General features: G+C 37.0%; 1 protein-coding gene and 1 long non-coding RNA gene across 2 annotated transcripts; one reads left to right on the top strand and one right to left on the bottom strand.

Annotated features, from left to right (window-relative positions):
* Window positions 1-1120: 1120 nt before the first annotated feature.
* On the bottom strand, window positions 1121-10429 carry eif4e1b (eukaryotic translation initiation factor 4E family member 1B). Its single transcript, XM_082168822.1, has 7 exons — window positions 10396-10429; window positions 10092-10183; window positions 9882-9977; window positions 5070-5133; window positions 4733-4846; window positions 4378-4517; window positions 1121-1519 (listed from the first exon to the last, which is right to left on the bottom strand). The coding sequence occupies exons 1-7, from the start codon at window positions 10417-10419 to the stop codon at window positions 1405-1407; spliced, it is 645 nt and encodes a 214-aa protein (XP_082024948.1). The 5' UTR covers window positions 10420-10429; the 3' UTR covers window positions 1121-1404.
* A 1561-nt stretch (window positions 10430-11990) lies between these two features.
* LOC309499669 lies at window positions 11991-16273 on the top strand. The gene is made up of 3 exons (XR_014206316.1): window positions 11991-12180; window positions 15207-15326; window positions 15806-16273. It is a non-coding gene; the product is annotated as an uncharacterized lncRNA (long non-coding RNA).
* The last annotated feature ends 9730 nt before the right edge of the window (window positions 16274-26003 follow it).

Below are 26003 nucleotides of genomic sequence, written 5' to 3'. Positions count from 1 at the left end.
GTATTGTTGTACATTAAAAGGATGCAGTAATAGTGTAAATGACTAAATTATTAAAACCACCTTCCCCTAACCGATATTAAACAGTCGTTAGGCACTTTATTTCCACTTTTCAAATATTTTCATTATTTTTATTGAAAAAAAAAAGATTTTCCGAACTGATATGTGATCGGAAAATGGAGAAAAGAGTTTGGCAAAAGGCGTATTCAAACTCTTTATTTAATTTTTTTAACTTGTGTGGCTCAAGCAGACTTTGGTGGGCAGAGTTAGTGTAAATTGCCTTTGCCAACAAGACAGGCGAATAGACACACCGTAACTGGCAGGATCATGACAAGCAAGCACTCATAACACACGCAAGCTTTGTTTTGAGGATTTAATATAATTCAACGAATGGTTACTGTTGTTGAACCATGCCTTTCTGTACCAACCCAGGCTCGTTAGTCACTAAAGCCACTTCACCAGCACAGTTAAGTGCTGAAAAATGCGTTCTAATCAAAATACTACTATATTTTAAGTAACATGCTCAAGAGACTTAAGATTAAGACTCAAATTCCTTTAAACAAAGAAATGTTCTGGACAGAAACTTAAAAAGATTGGGAACAACTTACAATAAGGTTTCATTAGTTAACAATAATGAACTAAGAATGAACAATACTACTACAGCATTTATTAATCCTAGTTAGTTCATTTCAACATTTAACAAATTGATTTTAATAATGTAGTAGTAACATTAAAAAATGTTTTATTAACTAGCATTAAAAAGATTAATAAATACTGTAACAAGTGTATTGCTCATAGTTAGCACATTAATGTTAACAAATGAGACCTTATTATAAACCATAAATGAAAGATTAGCTTCTACACTTCAGGTAACTAATCAAATAAGCAACTTTGTGACACTGATAATGAGCACGTTTACATGGACACCAGTTCAATGATAACTCACAAAAATCAGCTTATTGAAATAAACTCCAAAGTTTATACCAAAGGGTTGTTCCTTGTTTCCAATAAATCACACCACATTCATTCCTTCCAATAAATCTCCATCCATCCATCCTTCTTTGAAATGAACAGTGCAACATATTTTTAAGACTTGTTTTAACTTAAAGGATAGCCAAAGCATGTTCTTTGCACACAAGCATACAGCCATAGAAACATTTGCAAAAGTAGATCAAGTTTTAATTTTCCAAAAAAAAAAGAAGGTCTTAGCATTTTACAGCCCTTCACCACAGCAAAAAAAAAGTACAACTAAAACATTTACAAAGTCTTGCATATCATCAATGTGAATTTAAATGCCACAAGTTACAGCCCCACAAAGTAACAAAAAACATCTGAATACAAGAATACTAAACGTATACCAATATAAACATCCAGGCCCCTGCAACAGCATCAAACTAAAGCCTACTTTTAAACAACAAACTTGTTTTTGGTTATGGAGTTGCTCTTGGTTGCAGTGTCTGCATGGGCTTGATATCCAATGACAAGTTTCTGCGGGAGTCCAAGATTTTCTTTATACTTTTGACTGAAAGGGAAGCAATATGAGAGAAGTGAACAACTTGTAGAGCAGACAAGTCTTCTTGGGAAAAAGCTTCTTTATTGGCAACTAAAGTTCCATGAAAAACATTAAACATCAATGGAACCTTTTCATTGCACAAAAGTTTATTTATAGTGAAAAGGGGTTCTTTAGATTTAAAAAAAAAATGACCTTCACACTAAGAAAATTTTTTATTTTAAAAACGGTTCAAGAAACCAAAATGGCATCGCTGAGATTGCCGACCTTTTGGAAAACGCTTTTTTTTTTTTTTTTTTTTAAGTTAAGGGATTTGGAATGTCACCAAAACCCCTGTGTTTCTGTTCAACATCACACTAAATACTACCAAGTCACACCTCCTTTTTCTCACTCCACTGGCCCACATCAGGTTCATGTACTGATGCTTTGGTGGAGAACAGCCAACAGATCTGCACTCTTCTATCGACAGTGGGAAATGTTTACTCCTGATTTCTATGCAGTAGCGGTTTTAGGCACGGGCGAACCGGGCAATCGCCCGGGGCGGCATTTTTTGGGGGGCGGCACCGCCGGCACGAGCAGAAAAAAAATACAAATCTGCGCCGCGAAGCGGTTTTCTATTATCTATCATTTCACTGTGTGGGGAATTGCCAAATTTGCGCCCCCTGCTTGCTGAGAAGATGCCGTGCACAGAAGCTGTTTGTTTGAGAAGGGGAAAGGGGAGGGGGCGCGGAGGCGCGGGCGCGGATAACAGTTCACCTCTGGGTCTCTCCCAAATGGAACGGACAAGGGGGGGGGGGGAATCCATATAGTTATCGAAGTTATCAGTCACACCTCGACTTTCTTCCAGATAACGCACATTTCATTCATAATATTATAAATACGGGCCTCTATATTTCCTGCACATTTTTGTTTTTCTGAATGGTCTGAATGGCTAATAAAGATAGGTAATACAAAACGATTACTTGGTCACCACCACCAAGGTGAATTGGTTTAGTCTTGACTTCTGGTCGTCACTCGTGAGCGTGAGTGACAGTTATGGGGGGATCAGCAATCTCGATTCAAACACCTACACGATCTTATTCCTAAATAACAGCGATTCAACTGTGTCTATTAAACCTAAAATCTGTGTTGGTGCTGCCACTGAGCCAGAGAAAGCAGGTATGAAACAGCTTAAACAGTCTTTTCAACATCACAGTATGGTTATGTGCTACAAATACTCAAATTAAATCACAGAAGTACTGGAATAAAAGTTTATAGTTCAGATATAAACACTGATGTCTATGGAGGCTATCAAGATCACCTTTTGAAAAAAAAACTTGACGCTTCAAATGAAGATCGTATCAATTACGTTGTTACACCAGTAGGTGGCGACAAGTGACTTTAAATGAATCCCTTGAATGAATGATTCAATGACAAATACATTTAACAAAAGGCTGATTCATCCAGTATTGAAACAAGTTAAGTCTTCATGAGTGAGCCATTGAATCCTTCATTAAAAAAAAATTACACTTTCAACTCATAGAATTGTGATCTCTATTTGAAACAAGAAAAACTAAATTCTCAATTTATCCGGAATTGTACAGCTCTACTATGCTGTTTTCAGTTGATGAAAGATCAAAACTTTGTGGCGTGTACTGTACCTGAGACATCCCCAAATTAATCAACATTGAATCAAATTGAATCGCAAGCTTGTGAATCAAAATCGAATCATGAAATGTGTCAATGCCCAACCCTAGCAAGTGTGCCTTAAACAATGATAAACCCGAATCTGCTCTGACTTTAGTAGAAAATGCTTTAGATCAAATACTGTTTACACTTTAGATTGGGAATCTCGCAGCTGTACAGTATATCCTAGCAGCCGAGGACTGCAGGCTGTTCCCCATCCGTCTGATATGATGGATAATTAGCTTCATTAGGTTGCTAGGCACAAATTCCTTTCTCATGATCATTAATGTTTACAGCACCATGAGTGGTCAAATGCTTACATCTGGCTCTGCCTGACATCATTCAAAAGACGTCGAAATATATGAAATCAAAAAACCCATAAACGCATATCATAATATATGTCAGATGTAAGCCCTCATTCATATGGGAGCTTGTTTCTGCCACGGAATAAAAATAATAAGGTAATTGCAACTTTTAATCCCACAATTCTGACTTTTATCTTACAATTGCGAGTTTCTTCTCACAATTCAGACTTTAAAACAAGTATTTCCGAGTTTATATCTCAATTCTGAGTCCGAAAAATCTGAATTGGGATTAAAAAATTCCAAAGTGCAAAACAAAAAGTCAGAATTGCATGTTTATATTTCATAATTATGACTTTTTTCTTCAAGTCAAGTCAAGTCAAGTATGCTTTATTGTCAGTTCTTCCACATGTACAGTACATATAGAGAATTGAAATTACATTACTCTCAGACCCATGGTGCATACAAATAACATTAACACTAAAGATTAAAAATCTAAATAAAATATAAAATACTACTATCTAATAAATAACTAAAAGAAGAAGAAGCAGCGCAAGACACATGGCAAGTAAAGTGCAAACCAGTGAAGTAAACAGAGATTTTAGTGCAAAGAAAATAAGCTTATTCCTGTCTGATTCTTTATCAAAATGCTGAGATATTAACTCAATTCTGGTGGAGGTGGGGTGTGTGAGATGTAAACTCACAATTGTGAGTTAAAAAAAACACGTTGGGAGATAAAAGGGTCACAATTACCTTAGTTTTTTTTTTCTCGTGGCGGAAACAAGCTTCCATACATGAATTCATATTGTCTGATAAATAAATAAAGCAGAAGTGTTGGCCATAAAAAGCAGGATTTAACAGCTAATGCTTATGTTTATACAACAGAACTAAAAGCATGCTTACCCAATGTATGTAACGGTCTCACTGTTCTCAGCATTGGAGGTCCAGATGGCAATTTTGTCCCCTTTGGCACGGATATTGATTACACTTCCACAGATATCCCGACTGAAGGAGCCAAAGCCCTCTCCAATAAGACACAACATCTGCCACAAGAACAAACGTATATTCAGCATACATTTAGCTGTAGTTCAGGCTTTAACAAAAGCAGCTTTCTGAACATAAAGTAATAAATGTTCATACAGACAATGATAAGATCTGATAATTTACAATCAGAAAGAAGATAATTTTAACTTTTTCCAACAGACAAACAATTAAATCCAAAAGGTTAAATAAAGCAAGGAAATATATGGTTTCTGACCGTTTCCAGCCAGAACCGGTCAAGTTCAGTGTGTCTGTGCTGCTTGGCTAGAGTAATCAACCAGCGGCCACCACATTTATTACTTCTGTCTTCCCACATGGGCTCTATGCCATCCTGTAAAGAAACAAAGAAAATGCTTTACAAAGAGTCACTGTGGAAGTGTAATATGAATGATTCAATTACATTTCTTGAGAGCAAACAGAATTACATTAACAGAACTAAATGTAGACAGCCATGTTTTGAACTGTAAACAATACTTCAGTCATTAACGGGACAGATATGCACAGTGTTAATAAACTGAAGAAAAGTAGTACGAAGCAAGTTACACCAGATTCACCTTGAACATCGAGTAGTCACAGCCAGAGGACAGTTTGCTTGGCAGCTGTATGTTGTTGTATAATCTGAAACAGAAAAACATTTTGCAGAGGAATTTGACAAACACCTTCATATTTAGTGGAGAATTCAAACGTCTATCAAGTGTAGAGGTTGAGGCCTTCCGGTGAAGAACCACCTAGGCTCTTAGGATTTACAACCACAGCAATTAATCCAACTGATATAGGGATGAACGATTCGGGGAAAATACGCAATTATGATTTCTCTGATTATTTAAAATGTTTTTTTGTTTTTTTTTCACAGGAGCTCCAGGTTTGCTGAGGGTGTTTGAAAGGTTGCTTAATTTGGCCAAAAGGTCATATTGCGATTATTGTCATGTAATGTGATTTGAACTGCGTTACATGATAAACATCCCATATTGCTGCTGCTTCGACACCCAGGAAGATTAAAAAGCCGAAAAAGACAAAGTACACAATCTGCTAACAATAGAAATGTTGAATGAACTTTTTTTTGGTTAAATCTTAAGCCTTTTAAATGACTTAAAATACATACATAATGTGGCAATAATGCTCAGATAAAAAAAAAACTCTGATAACGAATACATCTTATGATATTATTGCACAATACTGGTAAAATTAATAACGTAAATTGTAATAGCATTTGGTTGCCCATTGAGCCATTTTAAATTGCAAAAAAAAAGTGCATCAACAAAAAATTTACAAAGTCATTCTAAAATGTAATGGTTAACCTGCAGATGGTGCCAAAAGCCTGAGGATTGTAACCTTTTACCACACATTTTTTAAATCAAATCCTTGAATAACTATTTAATTCAGTCTTCAATATTTGAACAGCGACTGTTTCATTAACATATTTAATTAAACATATGAACAAGAAAACATGGAAAATCAAAGCAGGGGATAGAACGGTTATTTTGAAATTGTCATTAACAACATGTTGACGAATTCCCAGGTTTAACTTTACACAACAGTGGAGAGAATATTCATTAATGTCTGCTTTTCATTCAGTCATGGGCCCTGGGTGTTTAAGTGGAGGAAAACTCTAATTAATGCAAGGCTGTCGTGATTGTCATAGTCGTGCTAAAAACGGGGGTAACAGGTTAAATTGTAAGAATAATTATCCGTGAGGGAAAATAAAATGCCAGGATGGTACAGAAGCAGTGAACTCTATTCCTTAGCCTATAATAAACTTTGTAAGTGAAACTTGGGTCCACAACCCTCATCTGTGAAATGCATGACTTCTGGTATTTTGTCAATTATTAGAGATGTATAAATTGTAACTGAGCATTTGTAACTATAACTTTTAAAGGAGTACTTCACGGCTGGCAAAATGGGCTTTTGAAATCAGTGCTACCCGACTACAGAAAATTAAGAAAAAAGGCTGTTGTGTCTTCACTTTTGTCAAATAGGTAAGAAAACTTTAACACACATAAACACAGTGGGCATGTTAACTAGAGTCAAATACTGCCTTGCTATAGTAGGAAATACTTCTTAGCAAACTTTTAGTCATAATGGTTATTTAATTCAAACAGTAAACGTTAAGCGGGAGTGAGTTATTTCCAGATTCCAGAGATGGAGACTAAAGAGCTGCAGAATATCGTAAATATGGAGAGATCACTGCGACGGAAAATCTGAAAAACCTCTGTTTGTAATCAGTGGCGGTTCTAGACCACAGTAACTGGGGGGGCCAGGCAGGGGCCACTTGTGCTTTTAGGGGGCACACCTTTAACATTCATCTTAACCTATTTTCAGTATTATTTCAAGTCATTTTTCACCATGTCATGCATGACTGCAATCTCTAGAAAAAGCTAATAAATTATATTAGCTAAGCTAATAAAACAATTTCAATTCAAATTAATGTTTCATTATGTTTAATTGTAGTGTGATATAATGATCAATAATAAAAAATGTTTAGCATCTAAGCACATCTAGGCACTTTTTTACACCTGGGGTGGGCGATATGGCAATAATATCATATAACGATTTTTTTTTTTTCAGGAAAATCACGATTTTATCACGATTCTTTTTTCATGTTGGTTTTACTATTTTGCAAGTGACTGAGCATTACAGCCAAACTAATGTCCCTATTTTAAAAGCAAAGCCTTATAGGTAACAAAATATAAAATAAAAAAAGAATGGCAGACATTTAGGCCAAAGGCGAAGATAAAAATCTTTGTCATTATTTTCTTTGTTATTAAAAATTAAGAACAGAGATACATATTACACATACACAACTTAATATACAAATGAAATAAACTGCTTTATTTTTTCAGCTATAGGTGTATTTAACAGTATGAGAAAGTAATTAAATGAACAAATATGAAAATAAAACACAACAGACTTAAAGTTCTCAGTCAAGAGCAGTGAATGATTTCCTCTGTGTGTTTTGTTGTTTTATTAACATTAAAGGGATAGTTATCCCCCAACAAAGTCATATTTTCTCTCTTAAGTTGTTTTAAACCTGAATAAGTTTCTTTCTTCTGTTGAAAATAAACGTTATTTGAAAGAATGTGGGTAACCAAACAGCTGATGTAGCCTACCCCTGTGACTTCCATAGTATATTTTTTTCCTACTATGTATGGAAGTCAATGGGGACCAGCAACTGTTTGGTTTTGGGTGAACTATCTCTTTAAGGACAAGCGGCAGCATGTTTATTATTAGGGCTACTGTCTCTTTAAGGACTGCACGCGACGCGTCTAATATACACGCATATGACAAGCAGATTTTAATTAATTTTCTCTGTTTGCTTTCACTTTAGACATAACCAACTTTGTTTATGTAAACATTGTCTGTATTTGACAGTATTAGCGCAATATAAGACTCAAAAGATAACTTAGTCCAGTAACAGGCTTTTAGTGCATGTGCGCGTCGAGTGTACGCGCTCAGTAAAGCGCATATTTGAACAGCGCATCAGCAGCGAATGACATGTTTAACCGGCAAGGCTTTAAAGCACATGCAAATAATGAACTTTTGTGAACTGCAGTGTCCCGTTCCTCTGCGTTAACGTTTGATGTGAATATACGTCGTGCTTAGGGTGACCATATTTTAGTTTTCAGAAAACAGGACGGGGGCGTGGTTTGGGAGGCGTGGTTAAGGGGTGGGGGCGTGGTTGGGGTGAATGCATCAAAAAAATACTTGACAAATGCATTCACAACCTTGCAACTATGTTATTGTATTTTAATACATAAAGTAGCCTAATACATCCTTTCCATTCAATGTTTGGCCCGCAACAATAGAATAGCCTACTATTAAAAAAAAAGTTTAGCTTTTAACACCTTTTACATGACACAATTTCTTTTCATGGCCATAGCATAGCTTAAAAATCTACCACTAAAATAAAAAATCTACTACACTATTTCAGTAAAAAAACTATTTCAATCCTCCTGATGTTCTCTTGTAGCCTTTACTTTCTTTATGTGGGCTTCTACTTCGCTAGCACCTTTATTTGACACTGACAAGTACGTTCCAGCTTTGCAGTTCATGCATTCTGCTTTACACGGATCCCGACCGAAACGAAAAAAAACAGGAATTTTCTCTGTAAATTATCTGTGAATTTACATTTGGGCTTTTTTTTTTTTTTTTTTTTACGCTGTTAGCTACTTACATCTTATCTCGCACTTGACCGTAAACTGAAGCATCGACCGTCGAGTCCTGGTCGAGTCACGCTGCTAAAATTGAAATTCTGTGTCTGTGAACGTAAAGTCCGCCTACTTTGATTTGATTGGTCATTTCAAATATTCTGACATTGAGGAGCAGTGTGACAGACCAATGAGGCTGAGATGAACACACACACACAAACACACAGTGCCCTCTGTATTCTGACGTGCTCTCTGCTTGCCGCTGCGGATTGAGGAACGCGCTGATTATAACAAGACGGGGCGAAGCCGGTTTCATATGTTTTGTGTGCAAAGGCAAGCATGTATTTAAAGTACACGCTTAATGGCCCAATGAAAAATAATGAAAACCAGGACATTTTCATCACTTTATAAAAAACAGACAGGACGGCCAGGACAGGACCTGAAAACAGGACATGTCCTGGGAAAACAGGACGTTTGGTCACCCTAGTCGTGCTGCAGTGTAGCCTATAGATGAAGGCGCCGCAACTGATAAAATGCGCAGTTGTTTGGTGTGATTTTACGATTCCAAATTTAGGGGGGCCAGAGGGGGGGCCAAGCTTGGTGACACGGGGGCACTGGCCCCCCCGGCCCCCCCCCCCTAGAACCGCCACTGTTTGTAATCAATATTTGACCTGAACTGGATGACCATGAACACAGAGGGGAAAAAACTGAAAGAAACTGCCGGTCCGTCAGCAAAACGCAGTCATGTACAGGTAAGAAAGCGGTTTACAGTGCTCATTATTGCCATAATGCGGTTCAAAGAGTAGATAAAGTATGATAAAATTCAGTGATAAACCTTCCCTTACAATAACTGTTCTGTTAAAGGTATAGCAGAGGATTTTTTACTTCCGGGTGGATCACCTATACTATTGGTCCTCCTAATTGTCAATCATTCTGGTGAATCAATCAAACTTATTCAAAAAGTGGAGAGGGCGGGTCTTATCTAAAATTCAGAAAGATCCTCCACTATACCTTTAATAACCCTGTCAATCCGACTGTCCTTATTATGTTTATTACTCTCACCCGCATTAACTTTGGGTTTAATCACTGTTATAAATATGAGGGGGTCCTTGGAAAATTTGGAAAAAAGACTCCAAGAAGTTTGAAAACCCTTGTTCTCAAAGCAAATGGACAACTGGGTTTGTTTTTTGTCTAATTGCAAACACGTGACCGTGAACTTACGCCCAAAAGTCCTCAACTGTGTCGAACCTGGTGATGAGCCGTAGATTGTCTTGCCACATTTTGCTCTTATCGTGCTTGTAGAACCAAAGACCCCATCTACACACAGTACAACATGACACAAGGAACAAGAAACAAGAAAAGAGCAAATTAATCAGACATGATAGAGAGAGGATGTCTCAACATTTCCAAACGTAATCAGCCTGAACACACCTGTTTTGTAAAGGATGCTTTATACAAGGGTCCTTCAAAATGTTTGTTTCAAATTTATTTTTCTCCCCCTTCCTCCTAGTCACTTTGTCAATCTGGTAAAATGTAAAAAAAATTAATGGTTGTAGGGGCACAACCACATCATTACGGTTGACGCCGTTAAACTTTCGGCGTGAAATCGCTTCAGTAAATGAACAAAGGCATTTAAAGGTTATTTCAGGCAGAACAACACAAATATTATTAGATTATAACACGCGTACACGGTTAAATGAGTACTTAAGTTACATTTCGGAGACTTTATGCTCACCAGCTGTACAGCGCAAGACGCCATGATGTCAATCGTGTAGCGCGAGACTGATTGAGCGTCGCGCCCAACGCGCTCGTATTTATAACTTCAGAAATTTTAAGATAATGATTTTGAAAGGAGAACAATTTTTACATTGGGAATTATTGCACACTCAACTACCACGCTTTCAAAACAATATTAAAATAACAGATTTTTATAATTTCTATAATTTAATAACACCTTGTGGCCATATTATAGTAGCCTAGCTTTACTTGAAATCTCTTATTTGGTAAAAGAAGCCTTTATTTTAAACGTTAATTGTTACTTTTTTTTAACAACTAATGGCAGGTGAAGTTGTGGGACATATTTTGTCTAATATTATTTCACGGTGAAATGGGCTTGTGACGTCCAGTGCAGTGCGTTCATCTCTCCACCAGAGGTCTCTGTCAACCGCTTATTGAAATGGGCTCTAAAATGCAACTCAATATTCACACAAATGTAATATTTATTCAAAATCCCTTTTTGTGAACTTTTGTTGTTGCAATTCTGAGCACCAAAATCTGTTAATAGTATTATTTTTTAAAATATTTTTTTAAAGAAGGCCTTATACCAATAGGCTATGTTTAAATGTATCTACATTATGATAGCTAGAATAATATATTTAAAAAATATTTTTAAACATTACATAAAAAGTGTTTCAATATCATTTTAATATGCTATATTTGTAAAATATAATAAGATAATATATAAAAAATATATATAAATTGTATTGCACAAATACATAAAATCGAATTTAATTTCAACCAGCACTATATTCTTAGGTCATGAAGATTTTTTTTTCAGTAGCACATATTTTTATTTTTATTTTTTTGTAGTAATGAGTTAAACATTTACCTATAACAATATAATATAATATAATATAATATAATATAATATAATATAATATAATATAATATAATATAATATAATAAACAGACTGTCCGTTTTTTTTTTTTTTTTTTTTTTTTCACCAATGAAATTTAGTAGTAGGCCAATACAATATAGTATACAGAATTTACATATTAATACATAAAAAAATAAATAAAAAAAAATGGTGGACAAACCATTGATTAATTAATAATAATAATAAAAAATATACTTATTATAATGACTACAATAAGTAAATCTAGCCAGCACATTAATTAAACTTAAAAAGATGACAAAAGCATGTTGATGTGTGTAAGATTTACCTGTAGCTTACTGTATTAGTGTGAAACTCGCTTAATACTGATTGTTTTACCATATTAGATATACCATATAATTATTAAACTGCACTGACTGCATGGTTGCACTACAATATGTTATTAGCCTGTCGTTTTGTCGTTGTTTTGCAATCATGAATGAATGAGACGTTTGGCAGTTTTAATAGTTTGTTACAATTTGGCCTAATCTGCCAAAATTGTCCCTAATCTACGCCACACACAGTCCATGGTTATCATGTGTTAGTTTCTGTGATCATGTTCTGCATGGCCAATATTAAGTGATTTTATGGATTTGGTTAGGATCATTGTAGGGCCGATGATGAAAAAATGAACTAGGGATCTTTTCATTGAGATGATCTCAAAATATTCTAACAATAAGTCTCTCTCTTTTTCAAGATGCATATAACAATCCAAAAAGGAAGATCCTTGCCCGAATTGGAGAGATACACCACATGCTGCAACTTTCACTGCTTGTTCTGTAGTTCAGCTCTGTTCCAGTCAACAAAGTTGAGCAAGGTCAAAACCCATTTAGAGAGCCATTTCAGTCGTGCAGTTCTCCATGAAGGTAAAGTTTTCCCTTCCCTCAGGAAATGCAATTGGAGTTAAAATGTGTATTAAAAGCAGCATTAATTTTATGATCAGTTCCATTTGAGCAATTAATCAAAACAACTGTCTCTCTGATTTGTTTTTGGAAACCATACACCTAATTCAGTTTTTCCTTTCTGCCACATTGTTACGTCAGTAGGTGGCGACAAGTCAATTGAGTGAATCATTGACTCATTAATTCAACTGATTCGTTCAGCCATTGATTCATTCACTCATGCCACATCTGTGTGTTCAATGTTGTTTTGGCTTTGTGTAGTGCAGGGCTGACCAATCCTGTTCCTGGAGATCTACCATCCGGCAGAGTTCAGATCCAACACACACGCCTGTAATTATCAAGTGCTCCCGAAGATCTCAATAAGCTGCTTCAGTTGTGTTTGAAAAGGGTCGGAGCGGAACTTTGCAGGAAGGTCGATCTCCAGGAACAGGATTGGGCAGCCCTGGTGTAGTGTATACGTCCTTCGTGAGACGTTAAACCGAGGTCCTGACTCTCTGTGGTCATTCAAAATCCCAGGATGTCCTTCGGAAAAAGAGTAGGGGTGTAACCCCGGCATCCTGGCCAAATTTGCCCCTTGGCCCCTGTCCATCATGGCCTCCTAATCATCCCCATATACTGATTGGCTTCATCACTGTCTCCTCTCCACCAGTAAGCTGGTGTATGCTGGGTGTTCTGGTACAATATGGCTGCCGTCGCATCATCCAGGTGGTGCTGCACATTGGTGATGGTTGAGAAGATTCCCCCTTCCATATGTAAAGCAATTTGAGTACTTAGAAAAGCACTATATACATGTAACAAATTATTATTATTAATTATCACTTACTATAATGGCATATATACGCTTTTGAAATTTCTGACCAGTAGTAGACCTAGTGATTTCTAATTAAAGAAATGTGTTTGATGAAGGAGCGCGATCCACAGTACCTCTGGAAAATAGTCACACATATTAAAGAACTTTCCTTTTAATTAACATTTAGTAATATTGAATTAAATCTGTAAATTTTGTAATAAAAAATATTTTATAAATTCTAAAAAAAATTATACAATTTCTTTCTTTTACTGAACACAAAAAAATATATTTTTAAGAATATGGGTTGATGGGCAACATTGACTTATATATATAAAAAAAAAAATTGTTGGGGCCCATCAACTGTTTGGTTACTGACATTCTTCAAAATATCTTATTTTGTGTTCAGCCGAAGAAAGAAATGCATACAGGTTTGGAACAACTTGAGGTTGAGCAAATGATGACAGAATTTTCATTTTTGGGTGAACTATGACCTTTTAAAAAACAATGACCAATGCATTTACAGCATTTATTAATAAAGTTAATAAAAATACAACTTTTCATTGTTAGTTCATATTATCTAAGGTCCATTATATAATATTAACAAAAACTTTTGATTTGAATAATTAGTTATGTTGAAATAAATTTTAACTATGATTAATACATTTTAATAAGTGTGTATAGGGAAAACCCAAGAGCATTTATTAACAGAACTTGAACAAATACAAAAATAAACTAAACTTGCATGAGCAGAAACATAAAACTTATCAAACAGAGGTACAGGGAACAAGTAATCATACTACACTAAAAAATTCTGGGTTGTTTTTTAACCCAGAATGCTGGGTCGAGTCTGTTGGGTTATTTTATCATATTTTAAACACCTTGGGGTAGTTTTAATTTTCCAGTTGTTGGGTTAAACCTGCTGGGTTGCAACGCTGGGTTGTTTCACGAGCTTCGCGCCTTCGTGCTATAGTTACAGGGGTGGTTGATTATTATTTCACTTTTCTAACTTTAGTTAGTGTGTAATGTTGCTGTTTGAGCATAAACAACATCTACAAAGTTACAACGCTCAAAGTTCAAAGCAAAGGGAGATATTTGCTTTTAAAGAAATTGCTTTTTAAAGACTACAAAAAACGGCTGGTAGAGACTACACAACATTCCTCTCGGGTTAGTGACATCACTAACCCTAGAATTTACATAAACCCCGCCTCCATGAACACGATTTATAGATTATCAAGACGCTAATATGCTAATCAATGACTAAGATACTGTAACTACACATAAGCTACAGAAATTCACCAACTAACCATTCAGAAATGTTGTCCACATGTTGTCACTTCTTCTTGAGTCTTTCCATCTTTCTGACTTCGGTTTGAACATAAAAGGCTAAAAGTTTTAGCAATTTCCAGTGCATGTCTGTGTGAGGTAAAAGGACACAAGCTCTTGAAGCTCCGCCCCCTGTGCCGGGAGCAGCAGCTCATTTGCATTTAAAGGGACAGACACAAAAACGGTGCATTTTTAACATGCTATATAAAAATATCTGTGGGGTATTTTGAGCTTATACTTCACATACACACTCGTGGGACATCAAAGACTTATTTTACATCTTGTGAAAAGGGCATTATACCACCCCTTTAAATATAGGTAGCTCACAAAGCTGCCAACTTCTGAGTTTAGCAATTTATAGCTTGTGGTTCGATTCCGAATATGATAAATATCAGATGCAGTAACTACATGTACAGTTTTTTAAAGGAAAACAATCTCTCATCTAATGCTAAGAAACATAAAGGGAGCATGTCAGCTGGTATTAGTATGGACTGTTATGGTTTATCTCCATTTGTGTTACACAGAACAGAAGAAATGGTGAGTAAAGGATGAGAGATTTAAATTTGTGGGTGGAGAATTACTTAAAGGGGCCATGTTATGCTTTTTAATCTTTTCAACTTTAGTTAGTGTGTTATTATGTCGCTGTTTGAGCATAAAAAAGATCTGTAAGGTTACAAAGCTCAGTCACTCCAAAGGGAGAAAGAAAAGTTGAATCAGTCTTTGGAAAACATCTTCGATACAACATAAAAGGCAACCGTAGGTATTTAGTATCATTATTGCATATTTATTTTTTATGTCTGTAGCTTATTGCACTAACTTTAGTATATATATGTTGTAGCTGGTCCTGTTTCTGAGATGTTATGTCTCTTTTCTGCAGAGAATAGAGGTGATGTTGCTCTTTTGGTCCTTCCCCTTCTTCATGCCACGGTGTACAGAATTGGTCAGAAGGTCTTTCGTCCATCTATTGACGAAGCTAGAAAGGCTTTCATTGCAACTAGTAAGTATAAAACCACATAACTGCATTGTAACCTGACTGGAACTGCCTGTGCATTAAGCAAGGGATACTGTATGTACATCCAGCCAGTTGATATTGCAGAATAAACTTCAACAGGGTAATCAACACAAAGTGGAGGGATCTCGTATCACCCCGAAGGAGTTTATTTTGTGATGAAAACTGGCTGGATGTACAGTACATTATCTGACTTAACTTTATTACCTCAAAACAATTCCTATTAAGCAACTTTGATCCTAGACAAAAAAAAAAAAAAGCAAGATCAAACAAGACATTTTAGGAATAATGTAAAGCATACCACTTAAAAGTAAAAATATTGATTGTTGAAATCACGATGAACTCCATTTCATGAAGAACTTTACACAGTTATTGAACTGAATTGAATCAACACTGAACCGACTTCAACTGAATAATGACACCATTGCCAATGAAACAATCTGTATTGGATCTACTCTCTTTTATAGGTGGCAAAGAACATGGTGGAATTTCTAAACCGGGCAGAGTCCACAAAAACCGATCCCTTTGTCATGGCCATGGGAAACGCCCAGCAGATATCGCAATCCTTTGTCATCATCAATGGACAAGCTTTGGAACAAATCAGAATAATATCAGCTGTTGATGTGCTTCAAAGCATTCTATGTATTTGACATGAACTACCCCAAGCATGTGCTTCTACCTGGAGTTCTTGCAGCATGATATCTTCCAAATGGAGGGCAAGGAATCTGCTGCAATTCGGTTTCTTCGCACGTCCTCGTTTGCTGAAGAGTAACTTTTAAACCAAATAAACAATTTTGCACATCTGTGAATTTCACTTTAATTTTCTAAGAATTAAATGGTATAAATGTCATTGTTCAGAACTAATTTTCTTTCTGTCTTTGACTTTATTTAACTATACTTATGTACATTTTAGCATATTTTAAAAATGATTTTGCATTCGCTGACATTAAAATTGAATTGTCTGTCAATTTCACTGCGTATTTAAACAGTTAAACATGTAGTGAAACATTTTTGCATTTAAATTGAATGTGCAGTTTGTTGTCATTGCTGCCATTTGTGAATGTCAGTTGACAGGCATTAAAAATGATTATTTTAACAGTCTAAACATGTTCTTCATTATTTCTTAATTCATAGTTTTACAGTAAAGCACAGGTGAAATTATAAGAATAACCCAGCAAAAATAACCAAGAATAGCACATCCATTAATGGTAAAAATATACAAATTACTACATCTTGGGTTTTCTCAACAACCCAGCCTGCTGGGTTATAATGTCACAGGGTTAATTTAGCCCAGCATGTGTTCTGTCCAATATTTACCCAGCACTGGGTTGCCAATTGGGTTGTTTTTAACCCAGCCATTTTTAGAGTGATGCATGACGAGGAAACATGACTATGCCTGTTTACAAAATAAAAGACATCCAAGCATGAACATGAACAAAACCCAAAACCTAACGTGACATATCCCCCCCTCTAATGTCGGCTCCAGACGCCTTTACAAAATATAATCCAAAACAAAGAAAAGTCCACGAGGGTGTTGGAGTGGAGGCAGTCTTGGGGAAGGATGGAGGGCCAGGCTTGTGAAGGGGAACTGGAGCTGGATCATGACCTGGACCGTGGAGTTGTAGTAGACATGGACAATGGAGCAGTGGTGTTGCATATCGACTGCAAAGCGGGTGCTCGCGAGAACCCTTCTGACACCTAAAATGACAAATGGGACACCCTATGTCTCATGGACTTAGCGGACTTAGCAGCCATTGGAACAGCCATCTCATGGACTTAGCAGCCATTGGAACAGCCATCTCATGGACTTAGCAGCCATTGGAGCAGCCATCTCATGGACTTAGCAGCCATTGTAAGTCCACAATACCATAAGTGCATATGAAGTGTGCCATTTGGGACAGGGCCTAAGAGGCTGCATCCGAAAACTGATAAATGCTGCCTTTGGAGGACGCATTCCAAGGTCTGAAGGCATCAGGGCACGTCCAAATACAATGTTAGTTTCACTTCCCGTCTCCTGAGATACCTTCATCTGATTGATTTTTGAAGGCAGCCTAGATCTATCCTTCGCTGCCAGACACTGGCTGCAAAGTCATTGCTTGAAAGGGCAGCGAGGCATTAAGTCACTGCCAATGTTTTGCCAACTTTTTTTTTTTATTAAATAAAAACAAGCAAGCAAGTTCAGCCCAGGTGAGAAAAGGTAATGCCTTTTATGCTTTTTGTTTATATAACTTTACTTACATAACTTCTATGTAATTTATTACATAACTTTACACGTGAATGTTTTGGACAAGTGAGAGTTTACACCAAGACAAATGCCTTGTGTGTGTAAACATACATGGCTAATAAAGCTAATTCTGATTCTGAATAAATGCGTAATTTATTTAGTAACGTATTACTTTCAGGAAAGAAGTAAATAAGAAACGCCATTAGTTACTTTTTTAGGGAGTAACGCAATATTGTAACTTTCCCTAACACCGTGTAGCCTATAACATAAAATCAGATCATGGCCTGGTCTATGGAGTAGTGGAGGGCCAAGCTCTGTATCCGCTGGAGCTTACGTATGCCACCCACCCAAAAAAAAAATTCAATCTTGTATGGGCATGATGTGAGGGGACTCTGGCATAGCGATCACAATGTGAAGAGGCTCTAGCATGGAAATACATGGGGAATTGTGGGGTTCCTCATCCACAGTTTCAATAGTAAACGAGGAACCACTCAACAGAAGTGCAAAGTCAAGTAATTCCAAGGGTGATCAAGTCCATTGCGAAAAATTCCCTTGAGGGTAACATCATTTAAGTCCACCTTATAACAAAGCTTACACAACTTGGTGCAGACGGAGGAGACGAACTGCTGGGTTCATTATAGGTCAAGCTTTTTATAATAAGAGTTCACTAAGGCCAGCGTAGTGACAACCCAAGTGCAGATTTTATTAACAAAACTAGAACAAATACAAAAATAAACAAAGACTTGGCTTGACTAAACTAAACTAAACTTGACCATTGAAACCATTTACCAAACAGGGGGAGCAAGTGATCATGTCTGTTTACAAAATAAAAGACATCCAAGCATGAACAAAACCCAAAACCTAACATTACATAAATGCCCAGAACTATTTTTAATTGTTAACAAATGGAACCTTATTGTAAAGTGTTACCAGATTAATTAATAAAAAATAAAAATAAAAAAAGATGAACTGGAGGATATATTGCAAACAACATGCAACAGTTAAATTAAAATTCTTATTAAATCTACTCAAATATATTCAAGTGAGAAGTTTTCAATCTCGTGGCATTAAGTTAACAGAACTTTAAAAATAAAAAAGTACACAGAGATGCGTATTTAAGTTAACTAAACTTTTTTTATTCAAACACTTTAACATTAAATTATAAACTTAAAAATGTTGTGGCAGCTATTTTCTATTGAACAGTATTTTCTTGCCCTCTCATGATCTTGAGTTCCCATCATGCATTCCCCCATTAAAGACTTCAGGCTGCGTCCGAAATCGCATTGACTCTCTAGTGTGTAGATAGAATGAATATAATCCGGACGTACTACATTCATCATGCTATCATTATCATGTGACCTACCAGCTTCAGTTATGTTGCTTCACTGCGCACACTCTGGAGATTATCAGAGAATTTTTTTTTTTTTTTTTTTTTGTTCACCTTGTGTCAAGTAATTAGCCTATTAGTCATCATTTGGTTTATCATTTATAGTTCTATGTTTCCTTAGGTCAATGCCCTGTCTTAACATCGTGTTTTATTATAACCTTTCTTTTACCAGGAAAGAAGCACATTGAGATTAAGAATCTCTTTTACAAGAGCGTCCTGGCCAAGACTGACAGACACAGCACGTTTGAGTTTAACAAATAACATCCAACAATACATACACATATACACACACAAGCTGTGTGAGTGTTGCTATATCTGTATTGTACATCTGTATTCCCCTGAGTAATTTGGAGGGATGGTTGATAATGATTTCACTTTTCTAACTTTAATTAGTGTAATAACTAAATAACTAAGTTAGTAATGTTGCTGTTTGAGCATAAACAACATCTACAAAGTTACGACGCTCCAAGTTCAAAGCAAAGGGAGATCTTTTCTTTTACAGAAATCGCTTTTTAAGGACTACAACCAACGACTGGTAGGGACTACACAAGCTTCCTCCCGGGTTAGTGACATCACAAACCCTAAAATTTACATAAACCCCGCCCCCAGGAACATGCAACACAGGGAGAGAGGCCATGATGATGAAAGGACCACCCATTGGCCCAACGACGGAATCCAACGGCCTGGCGAAAGGTATAATGCGTGTATGTCTTTTCAGCGCTCCAGTGAAGTTCACTTAATTTATTGGAATTTAGTTTTAGTATTACTTTAGCTCTATGCGTAATCTGACTCCAATTTCAAATGATAATCAAATTTAGATCGTGTTTCTAATTAGAAAATAATCATAAATATTGATTATGAATTAATTTAGATCTTTGATTATTCTGGGCATCTCATAATTTCAAATATTCGTTCATTACGGACCAAGGGCCCTATTTTAACGATCTGAAACGCAAGTGTCAAGCGCAAAGCGCAAGTAACTTTGTGGGCGGGTCTCGGTGCTGTTGCTATTTTCCCGGCGGGATAAATGACTCTTGCGCCAGGCGCAAATCTAAAATGGGTTGGTCTGAAGTAGCTTCATTATTCATAGGTGTGGTTTGGGCGTAACGTGAAATAAACCAATCAGAGCGTCATCTCACATTCCCTTTAAGAGCAGACGCGCTTTTTCCATAGCGGATTGCTATTGAAACGGCGGATTTGCCAGGCGCACGCCAGGAGCGGTTCACAGCCAAGGAGAGCAACGCTCTCGTCACGGCCGTAAAAGAGAGAAGTTACATTGAAATGGAGAAACCCACCCAAATTAACTTCGGTTAAACAGGCGTATGATAATTTGGGTAAATGTGTAAGCTAGATGTATGCTTTTATAATAAATTGTCTATCTATCTATCTATCTATCTATCTATCTATCTATCTATCTATCTATCTATCTATCGTAATAATGTATGATTTGCAAAAATGAAAACGGCTGCTTCTGTGTGAGAGAATCAAAGTGTATGCGCGTTGTGCACACGCTACATTTATTATGGCCAAGCATGCGCCCTTAAAATAGCATATGAATAACATGCGCAACGCGCCACTGACTTTAAACAATTTTTTCCTGGTTAGTGGCGCAATTGTTTTCTAAACCTGCAAAATAGCATGAGGGAACGTTTGCGCCGGAACACGCCTCCTCTTTGCGCTGAACCGCCCCCGGGAGCTCTGTCTTTGCTATCTGCTGTCCAGGGTGCATTTTATGGCTTTATTGCAGGGTGAGTTTTTGTCTTAGCAGGAAAATCAGTTCTTACAATGAGAAGAGTAAGAGTTGTTGTAGTAGAGCATTTGGGAGTCTGCTCAAGCTGTCGCATCTGTCTTTTCACATTTATTGCAATACAGTACGTAACACAAATTCAATAGTATGTCACTCTGTGGGCATCTTAGAACAGTTCCCACTAGGGCTATATATCGCATGACATTGTTATGCGCATCTCGTCAGTAAAGCCGGTTCCTTGATTAGTAGTAAATCGCCATCACCTGCTTTCAGATGGAGCGGCATTTACTACACAGAGCCGTAGTTCACTGACAAGCTGAGCCATATCGCATTAATTATCGCAGGCGATACGTCCGTGATAATTAATGCGATATGGCTTAGCTTGTGTGTACATGTGGAATTTCAGGGCATGGATGGAAGCTCCGCCAACACTCCGGCCACTGCGTGTAAGGTGAATATCGACTATGGGGATTTATTGGACTTTTTGGAGGAGGACTTAAATGTCTGGTTTACGGAGGCTATAACCGAAAAGTCCCCTATTTCATTGACAATATCCAGTTCAAACATCCCTTTATCTCCAGTACTACCTGTATCTCCAGCACCTCCTGTATCTCCAGCACCCTCAGTATCTTCGGATTGCCCGCCTAGCCTCCCTCTCCCACCTCTATTTAACCTGCATATTTCATCAGCCATTTCTTCTCTAGTCCATGTCTGCCCCTCAGCTCATCCTGCGCTGTTTCCCGGCAGTACTGCTGATTCGCCTCGGGTCTTCCAGTCCCCAACATCGCCTTGGCGTGAGGATCCCCTGTCTCCGCCTCCAGCCACAGAGCCCCGGACTCCACCTCGGTCCTCCGACCCATCGGCTACGCCTTGGCTCAATACTCCCTCAACTCCACCATGGTCCGTCATCCCACCAGCTCCACCAGGCTCCCTCATCCCACCTGCTTCACCCGGCTCCCTCATCCCTCCTGCTTCGCAAGGCTCCCTCATCCCACCTGCTTCGCCAGGCTCCCTCATCCTACCTGCTTCACCAGGCTCCCTCATTCCACCTGCTCTGCCAGGCTCCCTCATCCCACCTGATCCACCAGGCTCCCTCATCCACTTGCTTCACCAGGCTCCCTCATCCACCTGCTTCACCAGGCTCCCTCATCCCACCTGCTCCACCAGGCTCCCTCATCCACTTGCTCCACCAGGCTCCCTCATCCACCTGCTTCACCAGGCTTCCTCATCCCACCTGCTTCACCAGTTGGTCAGACATCACCCTGGTTCCACCTAGGGATTACTGGCTGCCGATTGCACTTCTGCCTTCCATCCCTCCGGCTCCACGGTTGTCTTCGGTCTCACTGGCTCCACATCGGTTTTCCGGATCCTCATCTCCGCCTAGGTCCCATCAGCCATCAGCTCCCCCTTGGCCCTCTGGACCTTCCTGGACTACCCTGGCTCTGTGTCTCCTAGGTTCCGTCTGGGTCTCCATCATGGCCAGCACGTTGCAAGAGTTCGTACCCCTGGTTACATCTTCTGGCTCCTCCCTCCTGCAACTCCGTCCTGGAACTGCAGGCTGACTGTGGTCTGGGTTTACATCTGGCTTCTCCTGCCCCTGGCTTTCCCCTGGCTTCTCCCACCTTCCACTCCCCCATGGACTAATTCTTTCTATTTGGTTTTGTTTTGCCCTTCTTCTGTTCCTCGACCTCCTCCAGAACCCCCTCTCTCCTCTGTTGGACCTTGTACGACACGAGGACATGCCTTTCCAGAGGGGGGTGTACTGTCAGGAGTATGCTTTATTACTGTCTTAACCTAATTTTTTGTCTGTGTTAGTTTCATTTAGTTCACCTGCTATCAATTAATTAGCCTATTAGTCATAATTTGGTTTAGTATTTATAATATATAAATAGTATAGTATAGTATTAATAGTTTCCAGAGTTCAATGTACTGTCTTAACGTTGTGATTGGTGAGTGTTGCTACCTGTCTCTCTGTATTCCCCTGAGTAATTTGGATTACAAGACTGCTCTCTTTGTCAATTCGTCTTCGTGAGTATTCTTGGGCAATGTACCGTGACATCAGCTTTAGCTTCACCAGATAACCGATTGATTTATGGGTTGCCAGCTGCATGCCCTAAGTTACAACAGGCAGGTTCTTCCCATACATCACTGGTCCTGTGATCATGTGATCATCATCAAAAAGTTGTATATATACATTTAGAGACAAGTTTTTTTAAACTCAAAATAAATAGAAAGCTAAGAAGTGTCAATACAATTAAGTTTGAACTTTAGGGTTTGCAGTGAAGAAAAGTTCAAAGAAAAATGAACAATAAATAACAGCAAAAGACATTTGAAGCCAATTTACATTGATTGTCAGTCAAGGTCAGAATGATTTCAGATCAAAGTCACCAAATACAGATACAGTATTTAGTATTTCAGGTGTAATTTCATGACTAGTGTACATACCCACCAAATAAGAACATGAGATGGCTAATTAGGAAGAAAAGCCTTAGGAGATCCATCATTAAAGATTATTAAAGAAAAATTAATGATTAGTCTTGTAACTCTGCATTCTAGCTGGCATATTAGACCTTTGGTCTTTTTTCTGCTTTAGTTTTGCTTCTTTCAGCAAATAACTACATCAATCCACATGATCTCTTCCCTGAAAGTCACTCCAACTTTCTACCGACAAAATACAAAATCTATATACCTAAGCACATTTACTTAAAAGAAAAAACTACTCAACAGTCAAACATTTTAAGTCAACTTCAACACACCTGTGGTTATTGGGTTGTTAAGTTGTAAATTGTAATAATCATTGTCCTTGTACCTTTGCTTTGCTAACCCTGAATAACAATATGATACACACGTACTGATTCCTAATATGTTTTTAATGTGGCACCACAGAACCATAGTGGCTTTAGTTAATTTTGTTGTGATAGGTTGGCGTTGCCACATTTAGTATATAGCAGAAATAGAATGAGTAGAATTAATTCTACCTAAGCTTGGAACAAAATCTTACCATGCATACTATATGTATATTATATAGGCATACTGTAGTCTTATATATACTATATATAGCCTTACCATGCCTTGCTTGGCCAATTATTGTCTAAAATGTAAGCTGCTCAATAGTAATGACTTGTTTAGGACTAAAAGCTTCGTAACATGACGGTAATATGCTATTCAGGATATAGTCATGGACTTCAGCCACTGATAATAAGAGTCAGCAAGAAGTAACAGATTTTGCCCCTTATCTTTCGAACTGTAGTATCAGATTTAACAGTGCAGTGAACCTCAGTATTTCCATGATTCATCAGCCAGTCATCTTTATTTCCTGAAACATTCCCTGTTTAATTTATTTATTATACTATATACTTAGACATATGTTAGAGAACAGTAGTGTTTTTCATATGGTTAATACAGTATTTAAAAAAAATACTGTCTTTACATTCATTTCAGCATGGAATTACTTTCTGTTATGTCTTCAATGTTAAATATTTATGGGTCTTTGTCATTGTCAAGGACTGTACATTTACTTTGCAATCAGAAATGAGATCGATATCTGGGATGTTAGAAGATAAGGTGAACATTAAACATTCGGTTGTGCCGTTTTCTTTTACACTGTAATAAATAAGTAGAATCAACTTGGTTGTACAAATTAATTTCAACTTAAATTATGTTAAACTGGCTTAAAAAGTAACACATTACAAGTAATCTGAATTATGTAATTAGATGACTTTTCTCAAGTAACTAAAAGTAACGCATTACTTTTAAATTTAGAACAAAAAATCTGAGTTACATTTTCACATAACACAAGTTACTTTGTTTTCCCTTTTTTGTGTACTGACAGCTCTCCTGTCCTCATGTTGAGAGGAATCGTAAGTGTGTGACAGATTCAGTATTCCTCAAAATAAATAAAAACAGTGAAATGCAAACTCAGAATATTATGCAAACCTGCAATAATGATATACTTTATGTATTTAATCTCACTTTATTAACCAAAGTCTTTTCTGCTGACATTTGATGATCCAGTTAAACCTTTCCGATAAGCAAAAATGCTTTAGATAATCATCACATTTATGTTTCACTTTTTTATTTTTATTGCTGAACTTTCTTATCTTGAGTCCTATTCTTCTTTAATCTAGAATGGCAGCAGCGGAAAGGTTTGTTTGAGTTGCGCCCTCTACTGTACAGACATGAATTTGCATTTCCTTCAGCCTGAGGTTTTTTTAATTTCACTTTTGGTGTGAAAGGACCGTTACAGTTGCCAAAATAGAACTTGTTATTAATAGAATGATATAAAAATAAATTAAAAAAACAAGCCCAGCCCAGGTGAGATAAGGTAATGTTAAAGTCATTAATTACATAACTTTATCACATAACTATAAGGTTTGGACACGTGAGAGTTTACACCAAGACAAATTCCTAGTAACCATACTTGGCAAATAAAGCTCATTCTGATTCTGATTCTGGACTTATTTATTTAGTACGTAATTTATTAAGTAACGTTATTAAGTACTTTCCGGGAAAAAAGTAAACAAGTAACGGCATTAGTTACTTTTTTAGGGAGTAACGCAATATTGTAACTTACCCAAACACTGTGTATAACATAAAAAAGTTTCTTATATTATTTTGATGAGTTAAAGTTGCCATGACTTACTGATCATATATTTTTTTTACAGTGAGTCATTTTTACAGTGACCTTATACTGTAAATTTAATTAGTTACAGAATACAGGAAAAAGTGTATTTTGTGAATTATAAAGCAATTTAACTGTAATTTTTTCTACTAAATTACTAGATTGTGTGAATTAATAGATATACACTAAAAAATGCTGGGTTGTTTCAACCCATGTTTGGGTCAAATATGGACCAACTAAACAATTGGTTTACATTTTTTAATTACATTTTGAAACCCAACGGTTGGGTTTGTTTGTATTTGACCCAAACATGGGTTGAAACTACCCAGCATTTTTTAGAGTGTAAAATACTGTTTATAATTTGTTGCATATATGTGCGGTTTATAAGTTTGCATATAAGTTTTTCTTTTTGCTGTAGATATAGGTTTTTTTTTTTTTTTTGGAAGGGTAACCTTTTGGCAATATTAATATTTTTGACTTTACAACTTTCATAAAATCATATCCCTACACTCCAGAGTTATTTTGTTAAATACCTTGTGTCAGGCTTACAAGTGCAAAATTCTATTTCTCAAGTGTACATCTCCTCTTCAGAAATCACACATTTCTTCTAAATGTAACAGACTCTGTCAAAAATTACACGTGAAGGTTTTGGACACGTGAGATTGGACAGGAGGGGCTCTGATATG

This window comes from Leuciscus leuciscus (genome assembly GCF_965113295.1).
Source record: "Leuciscus leuciscus genome assembly, chromosome: 5".
Classification (NCBI taxonomy): domain Eukaryota; kingdom Metazoa; phylum Chordata; class Actinopteri; order Cypriniformes; family Leuciscidae; genus Leuciscus; species Leuciscus leuciscus.
This window is presented reverse-complemented; position numbering and strand designations above follow the sequence as displayed.